This window comes from Manacus candei, unplaced genomic scaffold (genome assembly GCF_025592945.1).
Source record: "Manacus candei isolate 608988 ecotype Guabito, Panama unplaced genomic scaffold, ASM2559294v1 h1tg000023l, whole genome shotgun sequence".
NCBI lineage: Eukaryota > Metazoa > Chordata > Aves > Passeriformes > Pipridae > Manacus > Manacus candei.
Genome location: NW_026138071.1, coordinates 16467654 through 16495051, shown reverse-complemented (window position 1 = coordinate 16495051; position 27398 = coordinate 16467654). Strand labels below are relative to the sequence as shown.

The following is a 27398-nucleotide window of genomic DNA, read 5'->3' as shown; positions in this document are numbered from 1 at the left end:
ATTTCCAGTCATTTTGCCTGACGCCATTTGTCTGCATATTTATTTATCTCTTCTGGGACTTTAGTAGGACTTAGAATGCTTGCTGTGCTGCTGATTACTTCATGGCTCTGAGGATTGTGTCTGGCAGTGCCATCAGTGACCAAGGGTGAACAGCAACAAGCGAGAATTGATCACGTGCCTCAGGCAGAAATTCTTCTGCCTGACAGAAGAATTTTGACATCTTGCACTGACTCCTCCTAGCAGAAGAGTGAGGTGTGAATTTTCCCACCAGCAGGAAACACCTCTCTTAATAGAAGATCTGGGATCTTGGTGGATAGAGGACTTGCAGTGAAACCAGAACACTGTCTGACGTGTGAGTAGGCAGTGACTGGTCTTATGTGGCTGCTGATCTAAGTGCAGTCTTCACTAGTTAGCTAATTTCCTCACTCCATGCTTCATATTCATCTTGTTTATGAAGCCCATTGTTCCAGGAAATTTCATGTTCAAAACATGCTCTCCTGCTGCTCTCCTGAACTATGGAGGGACTTCCTTGGCAGACATTTCCTGGATTGAGTGGTACATCTGTGCAGCTTTCTTTGGCAGGAATACAGAGTCTGGTTATCAACATCAGGGTGGATGTCCCCTGTGTCAAGATGATTTTTTGGGCCAAGACTCACCAGATGCAGACTGAAGAGGAGATAGTGGTGTTGTCCTCATTTTACTTTCCACCCACTGTGATTTTTCTCCTCTGTAGCATCTGAAATAGCAATGCAAAGACCTGCCTCTGTTATTATTATCAATAGATGAATTTAGCAGGCCAATTCAGTTTATCTCCAAGCTTCATTAGATTACTACTACGCAGCCATATTCATATGACCTGAAGACTGTAGTGGTGCCTAACCATACCTTATAGCACACATTGCAAATTAGTATGTATTAAAGCTCACCTACCGGGTGGAGAAAGTAGATCAGGGCTGCAGTACTGAGTGTCAGCAAAAGCGTAGAGCCAGGTCTCTAGTCAAAAGACTGGGAAGACTACATGGGGGTTACTGTGTCTTTGCTGTTGAGAATCATCTCCCAGAGGAAGCCCAGTAGCAGTAACTTCTCCTTCATTATAGTGCAGTCAAATAAATTAGTTTAAATAATTGTCAAAGGAGGTTGAAATTAGTGTTTAACTTGGCACTGGAACAACTGCTCACATGGGCAATAAAGCCATGAGTTACCACCTCTCATTTAATGATGGAATGTGACTCCAGCTCAGCATAGCATGGGCTAACACACCAGATGCAAATTTGTATCTATTGTGCTAGCAAAGAAGCTGTGCATAAATTCAAAAATGAAAGCAAAATTAATTAACCATGCTGAAGATTCTCTAGAGAGGTGTCTTATAAAATTAAGTGAAATACAAACCAGTAGACAGACAGTGTGGATTACATACATTAAATTTCTTCATGTTTAGATGTTTAAAAGCACACCTGCTGTTCTACAAGTGTTTGTTTAAAATAAGAAGGGGGGAGGTGTTCATATAGAAAACTCTCCTTATTTTATATAGAGAATATTCATAGAATATAAAGTGACTGGATTAATTCGATTGCTATCATCACTGTCCCAAGATGATGTGTGAGTCCTGAACAGATCCATTAATGTGGTATTTTGTAGGCTGCAGCACAGATGTTTGAAACTTCCAAGTGAAGTGGCCTTCTGAGATTGTCAAGTATGCACTTATAGAAGCTTGCAAATTGGTTTGGTAAAAGGGATTGATTTCATTATAGCCATATTTTTTCCTGATTATCCTTTGATGGTGTTTCTCTAGTTAAGCAAAAATGTGGTCCTGCAAATAATTTTGTCCATTAGTAGTCACTGTAAGTCTAAGGAAATCAAGGAAACTGCAGATAAGAAAACACTGTACTTGACACTTAGGGTTTCACAGTACCAGTTAATACATGGTAAATAAACATTTTATCCAACGCCGATTTGGTTTCAGCACAGAGTTATTTTTACTTCAATTCTCCTACTAATGGAAAAGAAAACATTAAATACCTGCAGTACACGGAGTGATGATAACATAGCATTGACATAAAAAAGGGTCATATTTGTGAGAAGTTAGACGGTTAAGAAAATGTCAGTAACCTGAATGTATTCATAAATTTTTCTCTTTAAAAAAGCATACAGTCAAAAGTTTGAGTAAGCATGGTATATACAATGGTTGTTGATTCAGTTCGCAAGATAACATTCCTTTAATGCTAATAGTTTATCACATAGCTCTACAGAAGCTTTAGTTCAACTGCTGAGACAGATGCTACATATCTCTCGAGACTGATGCTGCTCTTTGTGAAAATCAATTGAGAAATAGTACACTATTGTTAATGTTGCCTTATCATATACATGTTGCAGTGCTTCAATATCAGATGATATACTGCAGAAGGAATCTGAATATTACAGTTTCACAGTATGCAATAATTTAAAAAAATGAGAAATGGCTTTAGGAATTTTTCACTGCTCCAAGAGCAAAAATCAATTCTTTCAGATCCTCCTTCCAACTCAGAATATTCTGTGATTCTGTGACTTTATTATCCAGCCTTCTAACACCATGTGACAATCAACACCAATTTGTAAAACACACACAGTGATTTTGGACTCCTTTATGTAGTTTCTTGGTGCCTACCCTGGTACTCTCCAAAGGATCTAGTTTTTTTGCAATACTCATCAGATTTGCAAGGCAACAGAGAGATTTTACACTTCAAGCCACATGGATCCTGCCTCTCTGAAGTTCCCTGCAAGCGACATTCTTAATTTCCTGCTTACAGGAATCCTTCTGTCTGGACTTCAGCTCTTGAAGTGGGATACCTCAAAACTCCATAAGGTTTCACCACAAAGACCATGAAAGATATATTTATTTCTCCTATTACTCAGTCTGTTACAGATCTCATTCCCTCAGAAAAGAATTTTCAGGAGGAGGTATAGCAGATGTCAGTATATTTGTCAGCACCAGCTGAACCAGCCATCTTTTATCCTAGATGATTAAAAATCCTTCCAAAAATCTTATGAGATAAGTTGCTTGACATCTATGTGGAAGCTCTCCAGGAAAATCCTTACAGTGTTGGATGTACTGCGCACAGCTGTGCCTAGATGGATAGCTTTACCCACCGGTGAAGAATTCTTTCTTGGACATGGTAAAATTCCATTCGCAAGCAAAGAGATTCTTTACCACCAATCTCCAAGAGAGCAGCTTGTCGTTAGCGTGGGCCTTCATGTGAGTAGCTCTTTATTTGTCCTCTGCTGGACTTTCTGGTAGAAGAAGCGGTGAGCAAAAATTCTAAACAAGAAGTAGTTTTAATTTCTTCCATATGTAAAAGTCCAAAATCCCAGTTCTGTAAACTCCAACACAAAATTCCCAGACACCCTTCACAGATTAATTTCATGAGGGCCTGAGGGAGTTTCAAGTCCTTTAATAATGATGCTCAGCTTGTGAACAGAACATCACTGAAGACACTTTGTGGGGATTCAGTAGACTGTCACATCCATTGCAACACGTGTCAGGCATTCTTCAGTATTTGAGAGAGTTCTTTGAGGATTGCAGTTTTACTGCAGAAAAAATATGAACCTTTACAATTTAAAGATTCCAGTGTAATGGTAAGGATATTAAAAGTCAGATATTTATCATTAAGTGGCAGTTGGGAACACAATATCACAAATATTAATTAGGCTCTGCATCTGTCCTTGCAAGAGAGATGCTTCAGTCCCTTAATCATCTTGTGGCCCTTCACTGGACTCGTGGAGCAGTTTTACTCCATTGGTGTGGAAATTCCAAGCACCTACTCAGCTTAGTAACACAGGCACCAATTCCTGGGGACTATATTCCAGTATGTCAGCTATAGATATTAGCTATTCATATCAATGATATGAATCCTTATGAAATGCTTCTGACAAAGTAATAAAAAGCTTACAAGGACTACCATTCTACCACTTTCAAAACAATACTTTGAAAATCCAGAATGTTCCAGTATTGCCAAACCTGAAATCTGACCAGACAGACCCAAATTGCATCAAGAAATAGCATGTGTGCAACATAATGTCCAAATAGCAACGTGTTTTGTTTGACATAAGTTTTTAAAAAGCATGCAAACAATGTTTCATGGTAAATAAAACTGTCTTTGATCCCAAATTTCTCTCTGACATCATGAAGCAGATTATTGCAGCTTCAAAAATATAGATTTAATTTTTTTAGCTCAGGCTAGATAAACCTGCTGTCAACTGTAGGAAGAGGGATTTGTGGTTTTGTTTGTTTATTTGTTTTTAATTTGTTCAATGTTCAAGATGTAAATTAAGGCTAGGCAAAATTGTGACAGTCTTTCTTTTCTCCAAAGTGGTCATTAAACTTGACTACTGACTTGCAGTTCTAGCAACAAGAGGTTTGCCTCCTTGAAATCTTATAACAGAGGTCTATTTTGTGTAATTTAAAATTTGTCAATGAAGTTTTGATATTTAAGACTTTAATTTAAAAGTGTTCCTAATTTGAGCAGAAACCAACAAAATCATAGATATTGGAAAGTAAAGTTGCCTTTTAGGATAAGAAAAAGTTATAAATCTGCAAGATAAAAGTTAAAAGCCATTGTTAGGAATTCATAAATCAGGCTTAGAAATGTGCACTTCATTTTGTGTAAAATGTACTTACTAATTTTTAGGAGTTCTTTCCATTTTCTGCTTTGAGAATATTTGGCTTATTTCAGACGTTTTGGTACTATGTTTCTACTGAGCTGTGTGAATATGAGATTTTCAAAGGTGTAAAGGAAAAGTGCTCCTTAAGGATTTTGAAAATGTTTCTTTAGAATTGTTTGTAGAACAATGAATTTCAAGAAAAATTGAAAAATGTTCCAGTATCTAATACTGGCATCAGATACAAGATGTGAGGAGGAAGATATGAGAGAGCCAATAAGCTTTTGGAATGAAAACCTGGAAGACATAGGAACTCTGAGGTTTTAAAATTTTTTCTTAATCTTGACGGATCCCCTGGAGGCAACTAAAGAAATGTTCATAGGTATAGCACTCTTCGTAGATATTTGATTATAAACACGTGGATAGCCATAAGGTAGGACATTACCAAGGTATAGAAGTGGTACCCTGTTGACCATGAGTGAAAAGAATGAACCTACAGAAAATTAAACATAGATCAGTAACTCTGTTCATATAAAGGAGTTACTTGCTGAGCCCTCATCTGATCCCAGAGACCTCTAGGATTATCTCTGTTAGAGTCATATACTCTAGGAACAGCAGAGGAAGCTGGCAGGTGATTTCTGTGAGGACCTTCTGGCTATTGAATATATTTCACATTTCCTTCCAAAATAAACCTCTACTGCCTACCCCTCAGTAACTCCTGCAGAAATTTGTGTCCCTGGCAGTAAATAAAAGTGGGAAATGTAGCTTTACAAAGAAACTGTAAAGACATTGAGAACTTGAAAGACATTCTGAACTTTCAAGTTCAGAACTTGAAATTTATATACATATATATATTATGGAGAATCATAGATTATTTTTATCACTGCATTTTAATTTAAAATGTGTCAAGTCATAATTAAAATAAGTAATCTCTCTCTGGAGTTACATATAGAATTGGCTAGGAATGTCTGTAGTCTTTATTTTCAGCGCTTTTGTTCTTTTTAATACCTCTCAACACAAATAAATAACCTTCCTTTTTATTGCCCTTTTGGAGATGGGCATCTCAAAACACTGTAGTTTTTTAAGCTGGAGTCCCAGTATGGAAATCTTTGACAGTATCTGACCTTGGGTAAAGTGATTTTTTGAAAGGGTAAGTGAAAATGTAGATGTATAAAAATAGTTTCTTATATGAAAAGTAGTGTAAATTTATCTTTTCCTGGAAAATTTTTTATCCATGAGTTTTAAATACTGCGTAGATATAAGTAAGGTGCTTCTTTTTCAATATTTATGAAACATTATGCAAAGTACAGTAATTTCTGGTGTGATGAACTGATTGAAGTGGACAGGGAAACTTTGTCTCATTTAAAGAGTATACAAGCTATTGTTTCTATTCTGCTTTAGAGATGAGATGCTCTGTCTCCTAATCAAAATATTCAGCAATAAAAATTTAGCAAGCTGGAGACCGTTTACAGAAACAAGCCACTAATGTGAATATGAGCTGGAATAGCACAGGAAAACAAGTAGTAATAAAATAGTGTTTCAAGGGAAATGAAAAATATCTTAACTTTAAACAAATTTATATCCTTTGAATGCCATTTCTTGAATGGGAAGTCATAATCTGCTAACATAATGGTGCCCCATCTGCAGGCTTAATAGGAGCCAAATACTGTGGCTGTGCTGTGTTCAGTGCTAATGCAGCTCACTGCTAGGTGGGGGGGAGTGAGTATTTCAGAAGGAGAATAAACTATTACATGCAGACAGGCCTCTGGGCAATAATACAATTCAAGTGGGAAATAAAGACAATGAAGATATAAATGCAGTAGAAGTAATAGAAATTGCAAAATGCAGCTGGGTGAAAGTTTCCTGAAACTTTGCACTTTGGTTATAAAGACCTGTTTCCTTTATTTGTAACCTGGGCAAACCAGGCTAGATGGTTTTCCCAGGCTAATACTTTTTGTTTTAAAGTATTTTCTCTTATTTTAGGCAGAAAAGTAGAGCTATTTCTAAAGCTAGGCAAAATTCTGTTTTCCATGTGAACCAAATCCTGGTGATTTTACTGTAAAGTGGTTCTCAGGTTCCCTGGTACTTGAAATGTGACAGAGAGATCATTTTGTCATCTGCATTGTATCTTTTACTGACTTCATGAAGTTTTATCTCAAATTTATCTCAAATCTTTCTTCTAATAGACTGGGTTTTTAGCTTGCTAGCGTTGTTAAGCACAGTCCCCAGGGGATTCTGTCCAGCACAGAGAGGGACTCTGTCTTCACAGCTCCTCTGTGCCAGCTGGGTTGGGTTTGAAATTCCAAAGCAGCTATGCTAGGGGGACTTTCCAAGATAGTCACATTGTTCTCCAGGGTGCTTTTGTTAGCGATTTGTCTATGAGATTCTTGGTTCCTGCAGACCTGAAGCTCAGGGCAAAAATTCAACATTGTCAAAAGAATTAGAGCTACACCTGCTGCAAAAAGCTGAGTAAGAATCTGCTTGGTAAAGCAAATTAAAAGTCCTCATATATTCTGGGCTTTATTTACATGCATATGAAAAAAAAAAATAAAGAGAAAAACATCTTAATTTTGATGCCAGCACAATTTTAGCATGTATTCAGATTACTTTCTTCCTGACAGCTCCATGGACAATACAGTGCAGTTAGTCCAGAAAGCAGAAATTTGAAATGCTGGCCCATTTTTTGGGCCAAGTTTTTCTCTTTTGATACCTTACAACTGAAGTCCTGCCATGCACAGCTTTCATAAAACAGTAGTTACCTATTTATTTTTGCTGCAGAAGCAAACATTCCTCCTTTTTTTTTTTCCCCTAAAACCTTTGTAGAAATAGAACAAAGTGAAACATAAACCAGTGCTATTAAATATTTCCACAGTCTGTTCTGGTCATGCCAAAAAGTTATTAAAAATTTGCTGTTAAAGAGAAGCAAAAAAAGAAAATAAAATATACCCAGGGACTTCTGCTAAACAACGAAAATATCATGCACTCTCAGGGAGTATATGAATCAGAAAAATGAGAAGAAATACTTGATTCTTCTTTCAGTATTAGTTTTAGTTATGCTTCTCTCTGTATGAGTTCATAAAGTTCTTTCTTCTTTCTCAGCAGTTACTTCAAGGAAAACCTCTAAAGTCTGTTTTACTATGCAAACCCAGTACTGTCTTCAAGGGAACAAGAGTGCACAGTGTCTTTGCTTGGCAAAGTCACTATCCTACCCCCACTTCACATGGTAATTTTTGGTATGATGTGACCATCTGAGTTTTCTCAGATGAGAAGGTTTATAGCATGCAGGGAGCAAAAAGCTCATGGGAAAATTCCTTTTGTAACCTTTTCTCTGTTATTTTTCTTGACTGTTAGTCTTCCATTCTCATCTGTGTAAAATTTGTCTGCCATAATATATAAACTCTTAATTATTTAGTTGCTGTGAAAGTAGAGTACAAGTATTCATAAAATTGATTCAGTACAGTTTCTGTTTAATGAAAAAGGGGAACTTGGATTTCTTTAAAAAAATCTAATAGAGAAGGAATATGTTCTTATGACATTTTAGCCTTGTAGTCTGGAAATTAATTTCTGTCTGACACAGAACTCGTGATCAGCCTGCAGTTTGTTTAGATCATATTACTTTTTGATATATATATAAAATATTTAATTTTCCTTCCTTCCGATGAAGTATTCTTAAACCACATTCTATAAAAAGGGTTTGATTGACTGATGTATCTAATTCTGTGAAACTGCATATTTTAGAGAAATCAAAAAGCTTTTGAAGCCTCGGCTGTTCCTCACCATCTTTATATTTTGTTTATTATTCAGATTAGAGTGTACCCAGGGTCCCTTGGGATTTTGATATATTCTGAAAAAGGAGAGAAAAACATTCATTTTGTGTGTTCAAAGTAGCACTTCAGTAGAATTATAGTTTCATTTAAAGCTGCTGATTGCTCAGTACTCAAAAATTAGTGAATGAACAGGTGTGGAGTGTGGGCTTTGTTATCTCTAAGTCTTACCGTGTCTGGACTAAGGTTGTGACCTAAGAATTGATTATCCTAAAAACATGCCTGAAACCCTCTTCTTTACTTCTTATTCTGCATTAAACATGGGTGTTCATGTTCAGTTGTTGGTTTGTTATTGAGGTTTTCAAGTGTCGATTGTGTCTTCTAATATGCTTTTAGAAATAATATCATTCACAGCATTATGAACAACATTATAATAAACAATTTTAAAAGTAGATATTTTTTGACTTAATGCTTTCTGAAGATTTTGATTCCTCTACCTTTCTTCTTTTTATGTTTAAGCTAATATTTGCTCATGAAGGGTGCAAGATTGCAAATAGTTCATATAACATTACCAAGTTGCCTCTAGTGCTATGCAGCCCTCTTCAAAGAAGTGTGGGCAAGAACTCTGTTTGATCATTAGTGCATGCACAGGTAAGAAAACAGCTGCATGAGAAACTCTACTAAGTAATGATTTTCCATGCTGGGCCTGTCAGCAGTTTTGAAATTTTCCCAGAATAGACAAGAAAGGTACAAAATGGATAAAGAAGCAGATTTACTTGTAGATTTGCCCATACTTCAAAACACCCTCTCCTCCTGCCACTGGGTTAAGATGGTTCATATACTAAAAAAGACTTCTTATAGGAAAATTTGTACGACAGCCTCCTTCTGCTGTTTCTTACATAATTTATATAAACTTCGCTGTAAGTGTCCCTTTGATCACATTGATTTTAATCAGCTTTATGTCCATATTTTAAGTCTTGTTGCTCTGCTTAAAGTTTTCTACGTTCTGTTAATATTAGGGTTTTTTTCCTTACAGTATATCTATTTATCAATTTCTCTTTTGCCACAACTTTGTCAATCTACTATATTTCTTAGTGTTACCTTTTATTTTCGTGGCAGAAATGGCTTAGTAGCTAGTCTAAGCTACAGCATACACAGAGACAGTCCTGCATGTGAGCACGTCTCAGGACTCTAATGTTTAGTTAAACAATCTTTATACAAATATAGGTACGGAAAAGAAACATGTCAAGACTAGCATTAAAAACATTCACTGACAAGTTTTCCTCTGCTGAGATCACAAAGATTACTCAGCTAATGCACTGTTTTCTCATTCTGACGTTAGGTATGACCTTGTGCAAAGGCCTTTTCAAAGTGTTGTGTTTCCTTTCAAGATATAGTTTCTGACTGTATCTAAACTTATTGGCATCTCCTCTCTGAGTCCTTGTGTAAAGACGAACTGAACAAAAAAACTACAGTAATTTGGACCTGTTGCTGGAAGTAAGCAGACTTCTGAGAATATATACAAGCTTGCTATAATGGGTAAATGTGAAAATGATGAGGTATCAAACTGGGTGGCCCATAAACCAGAAACACCTCCTGGTTTCTTAGTGTATTGTTTTGTTGTCATACAAATTTGGAAGGTACATAATTCCCCAAAAGAAAACAACTATTTGGTCACAACATGCACGGGACCTTCGTTGTACACACACACACACACACACACACACACACACACACACACACACACACACACACACACAGAGAATGCCAAGTGAGCTTCTTACCTGTGAGTGGGCTTCTTCCCTGTGATGTAATGAGGGATCATGCTGTGCTTAGAAAAACACAGCCTGTCTGTGTGCTGTTATAGGAATAACTTTGGTAAGAAACAGCCCATTTTATTTATGTTATTCTACTGAGACTGGAATAACACCTTGTGGTGCTATTAAGAGTAAAGTCTCAGGCTACACCTACACTACACTGAGGTCTTCTTGGCTTTTGTTTCCTTCCCCTCCCGGTCACAGCAGGATGCAGCAGTAGCCAAGAGGTGAGTCAGTCTAGGCAGGTGAGCTGGGAAAGCTCCATTCCATTTTTTTGTTTACCTCGGTTGTGAAGAGTGCTTTCATTTCCTTCAGGTTGCTGAAGTGACTCACCTTGTGTCCGCCCTACCAGGTCCCTTCCAAAGAAACTGAAGGGACCATGTGGATGACGAGAGAATATAGTATGGTCACTGCACTGGATATCACTCATTTTACCCTCATTTGGTGAAATCTGAAATTAAATCTGCTAGAAAGGATAGAGAGCAGTTCTATGTAAAACAGTTGTGCAAATGTTGGCCCTGATATACCAGATTAATCATTATAGTCAATAATTTACATAGATGCACTGTATTTTTAATAGTAAAGGCTAGGAAATTATCTCAAGGATTGGTCCCTGTAGATAAGCTTTATCAGTTCTGCATCACTTATTTAACTCCCCTTGTGTATTTACTCATGCTGAGAACTCTGAAATGCCAATTTGCAATGAAATTAGAGTCAGAAGTAGGCCTATTACCATTTAAATTCTACTTTCACCCCTAAATGACGGGCTAAGTTTATGTTGTCCTGTGCAGAGAGGTGTACAGCGAAAGAAATCTGGAAGATGGACTGCACATTTCTTGGCCATTCATGACCCTGTAGTGGTTGTATCACAGAACTGTTGTTCACAGTATAGCCTGTTCCCCCTAGTTTCATTCCTGCATGTTTTTTTTAGCTGAAGCAAGTTTGCATAGTGTATTGGAAATATAAACAGAGCTCTAAAAGCCACAAGGCTTTCTTAACTACAGAGCCATCAAACCTTCTGCTTCACAAATAAGTATCATGTTTTCCTTGGATTTATTAGCACTTTCTCACTATTACTTTTTCCACCAGTAATACTATTTTAATATGTCAGAGTTAATTACAACAGTTTTAAAAGGTAGAAAAATCACTGTATTGCAACAACACTCTACCTCCTAATTGTCCTCATAATGTAAAGCTCTTTCTTATTAAATAACTTTTTTCCTTTTAAGGAATATATATTCCTGTTATGTGATTTGTTTTTTCTGTAATCCTGTTTCATGATAGTTGCTGAACACTGCTTTAAATATTTTGCCAGCTCAGATTTGTTTCTCAAACAAACAGGAGGTTTTTATAACTCACCCTGAATCAACCACCTAATTTTGGAAAGCAAAACGTTTCCATGTTACAAAGATTAGCCAGTAAATGAATATTAACTTTTGTTTCTTTGTGACATAAATAACAGGCAGAATGACTTTGCTCCAGGCATTTTTTTTTTCTCGTTTAGGGCAAACAAGATAAGCTTGTTTCTTGAAAGTAAACTCAAAGACCTAAATTGGGAAAGTAAGTACCTGCAAAGGCATATCAATAAATTGTGCAGCTTGTTAAAACATTCTGAATTGGGATAATCATGATATTTAATGGCCTATTAGTATGTAGCACACCGCAGCTCACTCCAGCTGACTTCGAGTTGCTGCTCTGTGCACAGTTACACCTGTGAGTTCTCGCTGACGTCAGTCAGGTTTATATGGAAGTTAAGCAAGATCAGTAATTGGCACTAAACATGAAATGTTCTGTTTGTAAAGAAAACAATGTGTGCAGAAAGGAATGAGTATCAAGAGGGTTTTAAAAGTTTTGGCGTATTATTAAGAGGAAATATTTAACAGGAGGGTTAAACTTTAAGCTAAAAACATTTTCCCATTGGCTTTATTAGAAATATCTCTTTAGATTTGAAATGAGAAAAAGACACCTATAGACCAACTGTAGTCACCATGACAACTTAAATTCACAAAACACGTAATAGTATTATTTGGCAGCATAGTTAGCTTACAAGCTAATACATCAAATCAGCAGAACATAGGCTATCCCACTTCACCTAAAATAAATTTTTTTTTCTATCTAAATACAGCAACAAGCTGTAGAGCACAACAGACATGATCTCAGTCTCTGCCCGATGTACTGAATGATTTTTTTGAATTTCATTTGAATAACTAAAACCTTTTCATTTGAAGACAGGTCTTTTTTTGGGGATCTGTGATTGTCTGCAGGGGGGAGTTATATATTTCTTCACAGAATTATGGAAAACAGAGATGGCAGTGACCTACCAGTGTCAAGTCATGCAAGCCTATCTTTTGCCAATACAAAAATATTCCCCTACACTGATTGTTATTGTCTAGTCTAGTTTTAAGAGTTTAAAGCTATGTAGATTCCATTGTTTCCCCTGGGAGCCCAGTTTGTTTCACTGCCAGGAAGCTTTTCTGATACTCAGCCTCAATTTTTCCATGTTTAATTTCAGACTATTAATATGAGAGTCTCATACTGAATAGCCATTCTACTTTTTGTTTATGATCTTAAAATATTTGCAGATGCTGTGAGTCTAGTCATATGTGAACCAATCTATATTTAATTATTTTTAACTTTCCTCTTCAATTGAGTTTTTAAAGCTCCCAGTTAATGCTCTCTTTGAGCAATTTCTACTTTCCATGGCTTTGCTTTCTTATAGGAAAACTTTATTCCATTTTTTCTTATACCAAAGTAACATGAGAAGTAATGCTTCTCTTTTGTTTCCAAGATGTAGTTAAATATCTCCAAATTATAAGATTCTTTTTAATTACATGCTAGCATGAATATTTGGTCTCCTGAAGTCTATCTTAATAGTGCTTATTTTCATCTCTTTTTCCCCTTGAAATGCATATTGAAATACATTCTCTCACATTTTTCCTAGCCTCCAGTGCTATGAAATTATTTTCATAGTGGTGTTTTCTGTGCATTTGCAATACTTTTTAAATCCTCTTTGTTCTCACCTGACTTGAAATCTGAAAATTCCATTAATGTCATTCCCTTATTAAATAATAAGTTAAAAAAAAAAGTTCTAGTCCTCGATATTAGCAAAAATGCAACATCTCATCCTGATGTTTCTCTGTTTATGGTTTTCATGCCAATTTTCAATCCCAAAACTATCTCCTATGTGAGCCAATTTGAATTACATTTCCAGGTATTCCAGTGTCTAAATCTTTCTGGAAATCCGGAGATATAATTTCTACTCTACTTAATTAATCTACTTGTTTTAGTATTCCTTCAACAGGGCACTTGAGATTACTTGGTTCAGTCCTTATAACAACCAAAAGGTAAATTGTTGATGTTTCCATAATTCCCCAGGTAATCAGTATGTTATTCTCTTAATGCATTTTCTGCATTACTAGGGACATACAAGTTCAAATGACTTGTTGATAGCCACCAGCATTACAATTTACTTCCTTCAGCAATAACATTTACCTTTCTCAGGTCTCCAGTTGCTATTAGATATGTATATTGTCAGTATACTGGCAGGCTTTTGGAGTTTCTGGTTTTGGGTTTTTTTTTTTCTATTTCCTACATAGGCATAGTTGGAGCCCTCATTGGTACCTATGAAACTCTTTCCTATGTAAATCTGTTCATGATGATTATTGTGTTTAACAACAGAGAAAATCTAAACACCTTGCTTTCTGGAAGTGCTTATATTGGAGTGACTTCAATCATCAGCCAAGCTTAGAGGTAGTTATAGACTTAAGGGAATATTTGGATATATCTGTTTGTATCCTGGCATTTATAGTAATCAGCTAATTTAAGACCATGCCTTTCCCAGCTACATTTGAACCACCTCAATGCCTAGAAATCCTCTGTAAATATTACCTTCAGAGCACGCAGAGAAGTTAATTATCTTAGTACTGGAGTAATTCAAGCAGCTGGGCAGTGGGATTTGTTGTCTACATAGTTCTTGGACCTAGTGAGCTTTCACAAATGGACTTAGGGTTTATGCAAATCTCTGATGTATTTGATCACTTCTTATTAGGCATGGATACCTCAGTCAATACTTCCTTGGATGCAGAAGGGATACCCTCTGGCTAGATTCTTAATTCTTAACCTGATGAAAGTGTGTAGCATGGAGGGATTGCCTCGGTAGGGCACTGGCTGTAGCAGTCACCACAGTGCCTGTATGGACAACAAAGTAGTTTCTTCAAGAAGATGGCATCTGAAAAAAGTATAAGGGAACTACTTTGGGACTAAAGGAAGTAGACAAATGAAAGGCAGACTTAAAAGAGCAACTAGATCTTTATGGGAGAGGTGTTCCTGACACACACAAGACAGACATAAAACCTTCATTTTTTTAAGGGTATCCTAGCTCATTTCTTATAATAGAAAGGAACATACAGTTTTCTGGTAGGAATACAGTTTGTAGGATAGTGTAGTGAGCTTTATACCCTTCTCTGAAAGCTAAGTGCAAAAAAATCAAAAACAAACCCTCTTAAATGTGTTACACACAGTTCTGTATTCTGTAGATAAAACCTTTTGGTAACTTGCATAGGTGACTGTGGGTTAAAAAGGAAAAGTATTTTGCTCTTGTATATAGTGCCAAGAGGGTTTCAAAATGTGAATTATAAATATGTTCAGAATAACTGGGAGCAAGAAACAAAATGAGCAAGAAAGAAAAAAGAGATCATCATGATATTTTATAAATAAATGGTAAATGGTTCTTTACACAACATCATGATATACTGAGGGATTGCTTGCCAAAGGCCATTGTGGATGCCAGAAGTTTACATGGGTGCAGAAGGAGACTGAAAAACTGCATAAAAGAGTTATACATTTCTAGTCCTTTGGAAACCGTCTCTGTGTCAGGGAGTCCTTGATCCCTACATGGCCAGAGGCTAGGAGAGTATCCAATATCACTGTATACTATTTATGCTCTTTTTCTCTTCCCTGGACATCTGCTTTTGGCCATTTTCGAAGCTGCATACTGAGCTAGAGGGACTTCTATTGTGACCCAGTGTAGATGTGCTTATGTTACCAGGAACGGAAATAAAAGCATATGATGTCAGGTTTTGCTGCTGAATTCATAAATGAATAGTATTTCACTAGAAAGGCTGAGGAAAGGAAAAGAGAAGGGAAGAGACCAATGTTGCTTTAGTTAAGAAAATATGTTTGATACAACATCTAAAACTCATGAAGACCCAAAGCATTTACCCAGCTGGATACTCATGTGAGCAAAATTCATACATCTTTCTTTAAAGTCTTCAGAAGCTAGTAAGAACCACATGGTGATTTAAGGAGTCCACTGTGACTGATAACTAGAAATTAACCCATACTCTTAGTTATCATTAGCTAAAACATCTTTAACTTCATTCAATTAAGTGGATAAATAGGTGTTTCATATTTTCTTTCTCAAGATTCCAAGCTTGTTGTAGTTATTGTAGCTTGTTGTTATGATTTTCCCTCAGTAAAGGTAACTGCAGTGTGAGAAAGGAAAATCTAGCAACTGATCTGATAGTCATGACGAAATACTTTTTTAATGGCCTTTATTGGCTTGCAGATCATAGAAGTGTAGAATAATTCAGGTTGGAAAGAACCTCTGGAGGTCTTCTCTACCCTGGCCCCCAAAGCAGGGCCCACTTTGATGAGATTTTTGCAGATTATTGTTCAGCTGAGTTTGGAAGAAATGGGTCCACTCTCGGCGTTCAAGGATGGAGATAATGTAATTCAGTGTTATTATTTTTAAAAAGTCTCTCAATAGCTAAAGAACTGGCTTTATCCCTGTTTCACAGGGATAATACACGTACTTTAGCTGATACGGTGCCATGAAACATACTTACAAAAGAGAATGCATCATGCTTACTGAATTGGGGGGCATGAACATCTGGAAGAAGTGCAGTGGTTCTCTTTCTGGAAAATAATGTAACATTGTGTTGAAAAAGCTTGGCTATTTCTTCTGTGATAATGAAAAAACACAACTGGGCAAAAGCCATTGCACCATAAATTGTAAATCAATGAAGTTTAAATGCTGCAGTTTTTGAAATGAATCCTCCAAAAGTTCAAGTTGTACAAAAAAATTCTGAAAAAATTAAAAATATTCCAAAATCTGCATATAGTTCTCCTATCATATTCTGAATAATTCAATCAAATATTGTACAGTTACAGCACGGTATTTTTATAGTTCAGAAAGGGATGTAAAATAACAATCACCACTGATTTTTCTTGGGTAGCTCTCAAAATCAAGACATTTGTGTCATTCTACTTGATTCTGTAAATCCTTTTACGTGGGGGTCTAGTGAGAGGGCACTGAGGTACAGTTCTGATTTGCAAATGGAAAGCAGACAAGGCTTTCTGTTAGGTTCTTGCGCCATGCCACCAGGTCCATTTGTGTGCCAGCATGTGTGTTGGAGTCTGTGGTCAGTAGCTGACAGGGTTCTGTGCTCTGTCTCCCAGGGCTCTGCAGAACGTTACCAAGAAAATCCACATTGTATCACTGCTTGAAAAAAATTAGTGGGGGAGGAGATAGGCTGGAAAGAGTAGGTGATTATTGTTTAGTTTAGACAAGAGCAGCTGCAAAATTTTATGCAAGTCATAAGAGTAGGTAAGCTCAGCTCTCTGTTCTAACACTCAGGTCTGTGAAGTTTAAACGTGGAAGTAGGCTGTTGTTTTAAATGGACTGGTCATGACTTTACAGTTACATGCTTAAAGAACCTGCTGATGGAAGGACTGATTCTGTCTTTAGCTTGCTGATAGCTGCTCTGATTTACATGTCAGAAAGAAGTTATGGATTTAAGTTGAACATTTGGTAATGTTGAACTTCTCTGTCAAGCAATATGCACCTCTGACATAGCAGAAAAAATGTGTTTAGCATCTGGGCAGATGGAATTAGAGAAAAGAAGGCAAAAGGCATCTGCTTATGCTTTGAATGTTCATCCCTAGGCTTCTGATAGTTTCAGGAAACTACTTTTTCACTGGTGGCTTCATATGCCTTTACCATTGCTTGTGGGTGGAGTTTCCCCATCTGCACAGCAGATGAGGATTTTGTACAAGCAGTTCTTAACTGAGCAGTTCACAGTTCTTAACTGAGCTGAAAAATATCTATTTTAGGCACAAAAACTTTTCAAGATCATAGTTAAATAAGATAGATATTTCAGTTTGGTTCTGTGGAGTTTATTTATAGATGGGGACAAGATTTGAGAGAAATAAATTGTGGATACTTTACAAAAGAAAAATGTAGCTAAATAATCTGAGTTTCTTCATGAGTACTTTTCAGTGGAGTTCCTATCATTGGCATGTAAATACTACAAGGAAAATAAATGTTTTTAAAATTATGTCTTGAGAATGCTCTCGAGGTTAGTAGTAAATAATTTTAAACACTGTAAATATTGCACATAGGAAACACCATCCCTCCATTCTTGTCTGTAAAACTGTCCGGCAAACTGGCTCTTTCTTTCTCAGACGTTTTTTAATATTGTATGTGGTCTCTCTCCCAGTGGCTTGCAAAGCAATTCCATTTCTACATAACAAAATTGCTTTCTACATTATGAAATCTTTGCATCAATACATCTCTGAACATCTACCCCAAAATATGGCAACCAGTTGAAGTACTTAATAAATCATAGGCAGTAATGGTCCCCTAGTGTTGCTGTTTGCTAAGAAGCAGTAGAACTGGCAATGGGAATTCAATCATTGTGTAACAGAGACAAATTTAGAAAAGAAGATGAAACAAAATTAGGATATGTGTCATTTAGTGATACTGAAGTATGTATCTCATCCTGTGGAAGAACTTTTGAAACATTAGAAAATTATTCTCATGTGGTTAGAGCAGAATGAAATGTTAAGTATTATTGTGTTTTTGAACATAATACTTATAAAATGATTTGTAGATGAAAAAAAATCCTGCTATCCTTGCTTATTTTACTAGCAAGAAAAGTCAGTTTGGTAACAAATGGCAGCACTGAGTTGCACGGCTAAATGTCCCATGGAAACAAGGATATTTTCCAAATGGTCTTCAAATGACCCCAGTTTTCATGAATGTAATTTGAATTTTACAATATTGGAGAGCTATCACTGGTTACATGAATTTGTTGAGAACTGAAACGCCACCTCATGATCATTTTGAACATGATGCAGCTGAAAATCAATACTTTTCTTATCATACTGATTATGTATTTTGGCACTCTAGTATCATCTAGCTTTAATTTAAGAATTAGGAAAGATGGTGAAGGTATTTTTCTTACAGTGAAAGACTGACTTAGTAGATTTATGGTAGATTATTCAATATTATGAATATATTGAATGAAAATATACCACTGTTTCCAATAAGATTATTGACATATACATTTGATATCCTTCAAATTTCTTTGCATTGAGTAACAAATTTTCTTACTTGAGCTACTTGTACTACTGCATTTTATAGAAAAGCAAAAAGACAATGAGCAAAGTCAAAGCAAAAATGACAATTTTTTTGCAAGTGGGTGCACTTTCTATGTTCATTGATCTTTGATTTCACTGGAAGAAATCTGCATTAAGCAATACCCTTTTGGGGTGAATAATGGCTACAATCAAGTGCCTTACTCAAAATTTCAACCTTTTTTCTCATTTTTGTCATAACTAATATTAGTATGGTGGTTTCTTCTTTCAGCAAATAAGTTAGTTCCCTGCAAATATGGATCCATTGTATTGTAACAGTTAAAAAATGACCAGTTTTTGTCATTTACCTGAGCTATTGGGAAAGGAAAGAAAATACGTAAATTATGTAACTTCCTAAATAATGAAATATTTGCATTTTGCAATGTCTTGTGGCATTTTAAATTAGCTCTTTATTCTCATTTAACCATCTCATAGATTTGGAGCAATCAACTCATCTGAAACTGTTATTTATGTTTTTTTAAGTTAGAGAGTAGTACAACCATACTAAACAAAATAGAGAGTACTGTAGAATGATGATTTAAAGGCTAAAATGCAAACATCAGGACTGGAACTTGTAGGAAACATTTTGAGCTTTGTTTAAAAGTTAGGTTTGGCCAGGCTGGTGGTTTTCAGTGGTCAGTCACTGTGGTGTCTGGAGGCTGTAGTTTTGGGTGATGTAACTACCTGCTGGTTTTTCAGCAGACAGGAGAAACACAAGGCACAGAGTGGCAAAAATAAGCCTGTGAGCCAAGAAAGTTGTGTCCTATTTCCCATGACCCCTGGTACCTCTCTTCTCATATTCCTCAGTATCCCTATTTGTAGATCAGAGATAAAATTTGTTGTGAAAGTTTCAGCTTGTTTATAAAATGTCACAATATCCTTGGATAGAAAGTGTTATGAAAATATAATATTTTCTACTAAATACAACCCCACATTACCAGGCTCTTCTGCATTGTGTCTTAACATTTTAGCACAGCTAATTTTTATGCCAATAATCCATATTTACAAAAATGAAGAAGTCAACTCACAAAAAATTAAATACATTGTCATAAATTATCATAGTGATTCATGCATCTCTGACCAACAGGTTTATACTTAAGTTACTCCTTGCTTTGATTGGATACCTTGGAATTCGACCACTTCTAGTGGATAAATTTTTATTTTTAAGTGTCCAACAATTAAAAGGAAAAGAGATTAGGAAAGCTTAGATAAACTACTGTTCATATATATTTAACAAAGAAACTCTTAATCATGTATTCATTATAAAATGTGATATGCATATAAATACTACATTTATATGCATTGATGCATTTTGCTCAAGACTGAATACATAAGGCAAGTAGGTATAGAAGCTTTTAATTGACCCTGCAATTAGATCAGTTGGTTAAAACTTGGTGCTAGTAAAGCCAAGGTCATGAGTTCTATCCCCGGTAAGGGCCATTCACTTAAGAGTTAGCCTCAATGGTCCTTGTGGGTCCTTTCCAACCCAGAATATTCTGTGATTCTGTGAAATTGCAGAAAGTTAAAAAAAACCTCTTACTTTTTTTACCCGGGGATATGAAATTGGTAGAATTCTGTAAAATTTTTAAAAGATTTTCATTTTTCATATTATATTGACAATAAAGTAACCCTTTCCAAGGTGACATTTTTAGGGTGATGACAGAGCAGAACATGTAGGTTATAAAAGGAGATCAAATAGCTTGTTGCTGATTCTGTTGAGCCTTTTACTTGTAACTCTAAATGATATGTGATAAATTACAGATTTCGTCTAAATGTGTTTCTTTCAAACCATTTCTTAGATTTCTATTTTTATGAAAGTTTTCAACAAAATGGTTTCTTTCATATAGCATATGTTTCCTATATGAGCATGTGCTTGCCTTTTTTTTTTTTTTAAACCATCTTTTAAGTCCAAACTTACTTTTGATTTTGGAAAATTCAGAAATCAGATTTGACATTCCTGTAAAAATATAGACTATTTCTAAAAGTGCTAAGTAACCTAAAATCACCATATTTTTATCTCTGTTTTTCACATTCACATAAATACTTTCTAAATTGAAACCAAACACAAAACAGGTTTATGTCTTCCTATTTGAAAATCATCAGTCAGATTCATAGTTTTAATGTCACAACCTCTCCTTGTTCAAATTGATAAATATTGCATGATGCGAAGACAAGAAGGATAAAAATTTCCCTTGCACTGAATGTCCTTGCTTAGCAAATACAAGATATGGACATTAGGTTTTTTTCTCTTGTTCCCAACATAATTTTTCGTATCTTACCTTCCTGTTATGAAATTCTTCTGGCTGGGGAATGTGCAGGGTATGACTGTCCCTGACCTTAAGGGAATTCCTCTGTGAGGAATCATGAGAATTCAGCACTCTAAGGCCTTTGCAGCTGCCCTGTCCCAACTGAATTGAACAGTCTTCTAGACAATCCAACAGTCTCAGCCATAGTAAATGAATAAATGCATCTCTCAGCAGAAACTATGTAGAAGGTGGCAGAACAGTTATTACTATTAACTAAGCAGTGGCAGTTACTCCTGTCTCAGGAAACATTGAGATGAGTCTTTGATCTTTTCAGTTTTTTCTTAGAAAATAGGAAAAGTCATAGGAACTTTCATACATTTTTACTACTATTATGCTCCTCTGCTGATGCACCTGTTTTTTTCCCCTGTCTTTTATTTCTATTTCTTTTTGTACCTGTTATTATGATAAAATTTCACTAATGCCAGTAGTGAAGTGCAGAATCAAGTACATAAGCAAAACATATAAAATGAATATACTGGACTGGTAGATGAGCCCTGAACGAGCCCTTTGATCTTATGTGACTGACAATTGGCTTTTTAACCTCTCAGAGATATATTTCTATGGAGAATCTTTTTCAGAGATCATTTAGTGATAAGGGTTTGTATAGTTATTGAGAGTTTTGTGCCAATGTAGAATCACAAGAGAAGAAAAGAATATCTTTTTAACCTTTAGCTCTACCTTTTAGCTGACATACAGTGAGATACAGCTCATGTGATGCACAGAGAAAACAAATTATTCCATGTTGTTTCTTATGTTTACTGCAAACATACAATGTTTTTCAAATTTAGTTTGACTATAGGGGTTAATAGCCAAATTTAGATAAAACCATTTGCTTGGAATAACTTTGGAATCTCTTAAAATTAGTATTATGGGGCACTTGGGTTTCTGGGAAGATTCTATTTTAGGCTTCAGTGACGTGTTATGGTATGCTGTGCAATTCTACAGCAAAATAGCTGGCATTATTTGAAAAGTACAGTTTAGTAGTATTTTCCATTGTTCACAAATGAGGCTTTCTGATTTAACAGATAGGACTTCTTTCCTTTGGAAAATTGTAAATATTACAATTATAGGTTTGCACCAGAGCCAATGCCAGTGTTCTCAGAAGTGCAGGCTGAACAATTTTTTCTGGGACAGCCGTGTTCTGGTCTTTTCTGTGCAGCTACCCCAGATGCTGTGCTGTGTGGGGCCAGTGGTACTTCTGTGGTATTTCAGTGGGTAAGAAGTATCAGAAGGTCACTGGGATTTTAAAAGAGCTGAAACAAGTGTCTCAGTTATTGCCAGGCCATTTTTTTGACCCGTCTTATTGTCTCTTTATGTGTTTTGATGGTTTCCTAAAATATAAAGCGAGTAGTCTAATTTTAGTGGAATAGGTTGTATAAAGATAGCAGGAATTGTTTATTTATATTAATTTTATAATGACTTTTTAGGAGAAAACTTCTATATGGCAATAGTCATGCCATAGGCCAGAAACAAATCAAAGAACTTGTAGTAGCTGGATGCTCTCTAAAGCAGTGTAAGATGGTTGTGTCTCATTTTTTACAGTGTTGAATGAAAAGAGGTAAAAGAACAGAACTGCCATCTTCTTTGATGAGAATCTCAAAACCAGAATAATGGCTCTGTGTGGACATATAGAGCTACTACATTAATTACTTGCATACATATGACAGATGTTTTCCACAGCCTGAACAGATTAGTTTTCTAGTTTGTAGTAGATGAAGTGAAATTGTGTTAACAAATTGTGTTTTCTTTAAAAAAGAAAAAGATACTAAGACTTTATGTATAAGGATGTTGTGTGCAATGGCCCTGAGTCCATTCATGCCTGCATAATGGTGTTCATACATTTCTAATGATTTTCAGAACCTCTTTAAATGGAAAGGTCATAATTATTACTGATCCCTTTAAGGATAGTATTTGTACTATGATCATGACAAATAGCAGAGAGACTGTTGAGGTGGCTGTAAAATCTACGTACAGAATCTGCCTAGGAAAGTTACTGTGATTGGTTTAATAAGCTCCTCTTATTGCCCTGTGGTATATCATACCTTAATTATAGTCTGTACTTTTGTATAATTGAAACTGTAATTAAGGAAGTTAATATGGGTATCTCCTCTCAGACAGACTTTTTGAACTCCATGTGGTCCTAGTTAGAGTGGGAATGCAGATGCAGATTCACTAAGTCAGAATTATGGTATTTAGCCATTTAAATGATAATTCAGCTGTTTCTTGTCAGGTGCTGATTCTTTTTCTCCAACTATAAGTGTTAGGTTAATATAAAAATATATATGTCTCAAATGTCCAGTATCCATCTTACTTGTACAATTTGAACTCTCTAAATAGATTCTTGTTTTGTAAATTAAATGCTTTAGACCTCACATAGAATTGTAGAGCTTAAAAATTGTTATTGATCATGATAAACTATTTTTTCATTATTGTGTTTGGGTTTTTTAAATGGGATATGCTGATAAACTATCTTTTAAGATATTATAATTTTATCTAGCTTTTTATTATTAGCTCATTTCTGAAAATTGTCTTTAAGATAACCATCAGATTTAAACAAGTTTGTTCTTTAGCTCCTTTTCTGTCCTCACATAAAAATATTTGGATATTATCTGAAGGGACTTTAGGGTCGAATGAGCTGATGCCATGAGAAAGAGAGGTGAGAGACTGAATTCCAGCTTCATTTGTATAAGCAGCAATGTCAGTCCTGTTTGCTGGGTGCAGGTACCAGCTCATACAGCTGAATGAGAAAAAACATCTCAGCCAGCCTCTCCCCAGGGAACCACAGTGTGTCCTCGGTTTGGAAGGGCAAGGGAAGCGACTAGGAAGATTTAGTGCTGGGAGACAGGAAAGGGGAGGAGGAATATTCTTACACTGGAGCATTCACATGTTCCCTGGGTAACCTGGTAGTCAGATCTAGTGACTAATAAATTGGATTAGGAGGATAGAGTCCAAGCTAGGACTGCAGAACATAGTTGACCTCAAAGGAGAACAACAAAAATATTACCATACATTGTACCTGAGTGATTTAGTTCCCATTTATGTTATGGCCAGTACATCATTTACCCAGCAGTGGAAGGGGATTTAATCTGTGCTCCTTTAATACCATTCTGGTGGTGTAAAAAACGGTGGTGTTAAGAGTGTCTGTTGCTTTCCTATGAATGTTACTTAGGTGTCACGCTTGACTGAGAAGTGAGGTAAAATCTGGGCACAGTAGTAAATGATGAGGCCTCCTTTGCTAAACCAGGTTATAATCAGTCACAAAAGGTGAAAAATCATACAAAATATCTCAGAAGACTGCAGTATATGTGTGCTTTCTCTGTCTCTGTCCCTCTGGCTTTCTCTCTTTTTTCTGTTCTCCTTACAACACACGTACGAGACCAGGCTTTTTATGTCATACTGCAGCAGTAGCACCATCCCACACACTCTCTGTCTCTGAAGAAATGTAACCCTTCTCCTGTTTATCTTTGAGTAGATTTCAGTGATTTCTGAACTGAATATCTTCTGTCTGCTTTACCTGTAAAGAATTGGCAGGCTAGGCTTACATCAGTCACTTGAATACAAATATCTAGTGCCATTTGAGACACCTAAGGGTGCCTGAGACATCCACCCAGGGCTGGCAGATATGACACAGGACCATCAGGACACCTGTGCTCTCCTGGAGCAGCAGCTGGCGATCAGGTGAGATACTCCAGGGCATCCAATGGCGCAGGATGCCTGTCTTAGATAACTGATTTGAGCCTGCTGTTTCTGGGCATAATGTGTATTTAATATATACAATGACCGATCAGAAACTACGTTCCCGTTTTTGTTTTTGTTTTGTTCTGAGGCCAAGTTGTACAAATCTGTATTTACATTGTCTTCCTCTGGATGCTAATGGAACTGCTTGTACCCGTAATTGCTTACTGTTGTGGGTAAAATGTACATAACTGAGGTCTCCAGCCTCACATTCTGGCTATGCAGATGCTGTTCTTGACAGGGACTTTAATAAATGGCATGCCATTCAGAATTTGTCTTGTTCACAGTACTAAAGAAGCAAAGCCACACAACTTCTAAAGCTGATAACTGAAAATGAGGATGTATATTTTTACACAGAAGGTGTTGCATTTTGGGGATTGTAAAATCTTCTGTCAATTCTGGCAGCATATAATTTGTGAAAGAAGCAAAGGATTAGAATATGTAGCATTTATTTCTGAGACCAGATTTATGTTTTGTGTGCCAGAACCACATTAAACAAATCCTCTTCTTCCTTCTAAAGGAGCTAGCCAGTTTGTAACTATCAAGAATTTTCTTTTTCAGGGATAAACATTGCTTTGAAAACTTTTCCATGCACCTGGGTAGTGACCAAAGACAACAAATAACGGAACAGGAAACCATAATTCAATTCTTTACTATATAGAAAGCTTCACAGATGACTTAAGCAGCTTTTTTAAGAAGTTGATTTGGTTTTTTGGCTGTTGGAAATGGAAAATCTATCTCTTTTATTGTACTCTGTGTACATTTAATCGACTTGTAATCCCCTCCATATTTCTGTGCCTATATTGCTTTTTCTTCTATTTTAGAGAACAAGACAGAAAAACAGACATAAAGCATTTCCAATGAGATGACTTTCAAACATACAAATGTTGCACTTTGAACTGTTTGCATGGCTTTAAATGCTGAGAGTTTAGAGCAAAATCAGTATAAGAGGGACCTTTCTGTTATTATTTATCCATTTCCTTGCTTGAGATGGGCATTGGTAGCAGTTGTGGTACATAATAGCTTTATTATCAATGCTGCTCTTTTTTCCCCCCATTTCTATGGTTGATTACCCATTTTTTAATACTTTTCCAAGTCTTGTATAAGGTTTTCTTTTAACATAATATCAGAGCTGAAATGTATGCCAAACTTCCAATATGAAGATAGACTGAATTGCTCTGTAGGTTGGCTCCTTTCCCTTGACCTCATTTGAGAAAGCACACAGGCAGCAGAGTGACATCTGGCACTGTTTGTTGGGTCAATGGGAGGAAGCCAATTCCTCCAGTACACCAGGTATATGCAATTCCTTGGAAGTGTGTCCTGTACAGTAATATGTAGAAATACATCTCAAACAAAAGGCATGAAAATAAAATTATTCTTTTACTGTGGCAGTAGTTTTCTTCATGTTTTTTTTTTTTGGTTGAACAGGTCCCAGACATTTTCAGGTTTGTGAGCTCTCCAGCTGGTACCAATGGCCAGCTATCTGTATTGATAGACAGGTTAAAGTTCAAGGGACCTTTTGAGGTATGATTCTTCAAGCAGTTTAATGTTCAAGCAGTGTTTCTTTCTGACATTTATAGATATTTTCAATTGATGTGTGCCTCCTGAAAGACAAAGAACTGAAGCTGAAATTTTCTATCATTCAGTCAGAAAATGACTGAACAAAACAATAACAAAAATCTACATTCTGCCTTCAGGAACCTTTACATCTTCTATCTCGTAGACACAATATGCTCCAGTTCTCCAGAAGCTTTGTCTTTTTTTAATCCATCCAGTCATCTGATCTAGAAAGCTTGACTTCTAAACCTACATTGTTAGTATGGAAATAATACTTGCTAAATATAATAAGTAATATTTATTGTAGTTCTGAGAAAGAGGTATAAAATGCAGAAATCCCAATCTATTGCAGTGAGCAAATCTTTAGATCAGGTACTTTTGTAGAAGACAAAAGTGTCCTGCACAAGACATCTCTCCTGTTCTGAGATGGCAATTTTCTGTCTGGTCTAGCTGGCTCCATAGAGTCAACTGGATCACTAGATTAAATTTCAAATCTATTGATATAAGTAGGTAATTATTCTTTTCTCTTGAAAGTGGAGCTAGCTTAGATATTATAGTTATAATACATATATTTATGTGCAAATAGCTCTTACTAGGTGGTCTGATCTTAAAAAATATGGAATTTGCCACCCTTTGTTGGAGCTGAAGACATGTTCACAGTGATTTAAAATAATGTTGATAATAATTTATTGATTAGAACATAATTAGGAACTTAATAGGTTCATTTATTTTTCTTGAGAATTTTTACATATATGATTTTTGTTCCTCCTTCTCTGTCAGTGCTTTATTACCTGCTCCTTTCTGAAAAAAATGAGTTAATTGCCTTAATTACGCACACAAAGAAAGGGCAGAATCACAAGTTAAAATGCTTATTTTCATAGTTGGGTATCCTTGTTCCATTCTGGTGTCCTACTCTGAGAGTCCATGAGTGAAGCAGATTCAAAAATCGTTAAGACTAGGAACTAGGATCAGAGTATGGTTTGTTGTTGGGCTGCTGAGAGTTCCCCTGATAAAACAGGCCTTCAGGAATTGGCTGATCTATAGTTACGTCAGCTAAGCAGAGGTCTAGTGTACTTGCTGATGCAGAGCAACAGAACAGTTCTTATCAGATGATCCTTATCAGATGATGCATGTGAGAATCAACTGCTGAAAACATAAAGCTGTTC

The 27398-nt window shown here is 36.1% G+C and overlaps 1 protein-coding gene across 5 annotated transcripts in view; it reads left to right on the top strand.

Annotated features, from left to right (window-relative positions):
- The window catches only part of PDE1A (phosphodiesterase 1A), a 151216-nt gene that overhangs the window by 53167 nt on the left and 70651 nt on the right, over window positions 1–27398 (top strand). The window contains exon 1 of one of the 5 annotated variants that reach the window (XM_051787687.1): window positions 23759–24618. The exons of the other annotated variants lie outside the window; for them this stretch is intronic. Within the exon in view, the coding sequence (XP_051643647.1) occupies window positions 24563–24618 (56 nt within the window). The 5' untranslated portion in view covers window positions 23759–24562. Of the gene's footprint in view, window positions 1–23758; window positions 24619–27398 lie in introns of those variants that run through there. 5 annotated transcript variants of the gene reach the window in all.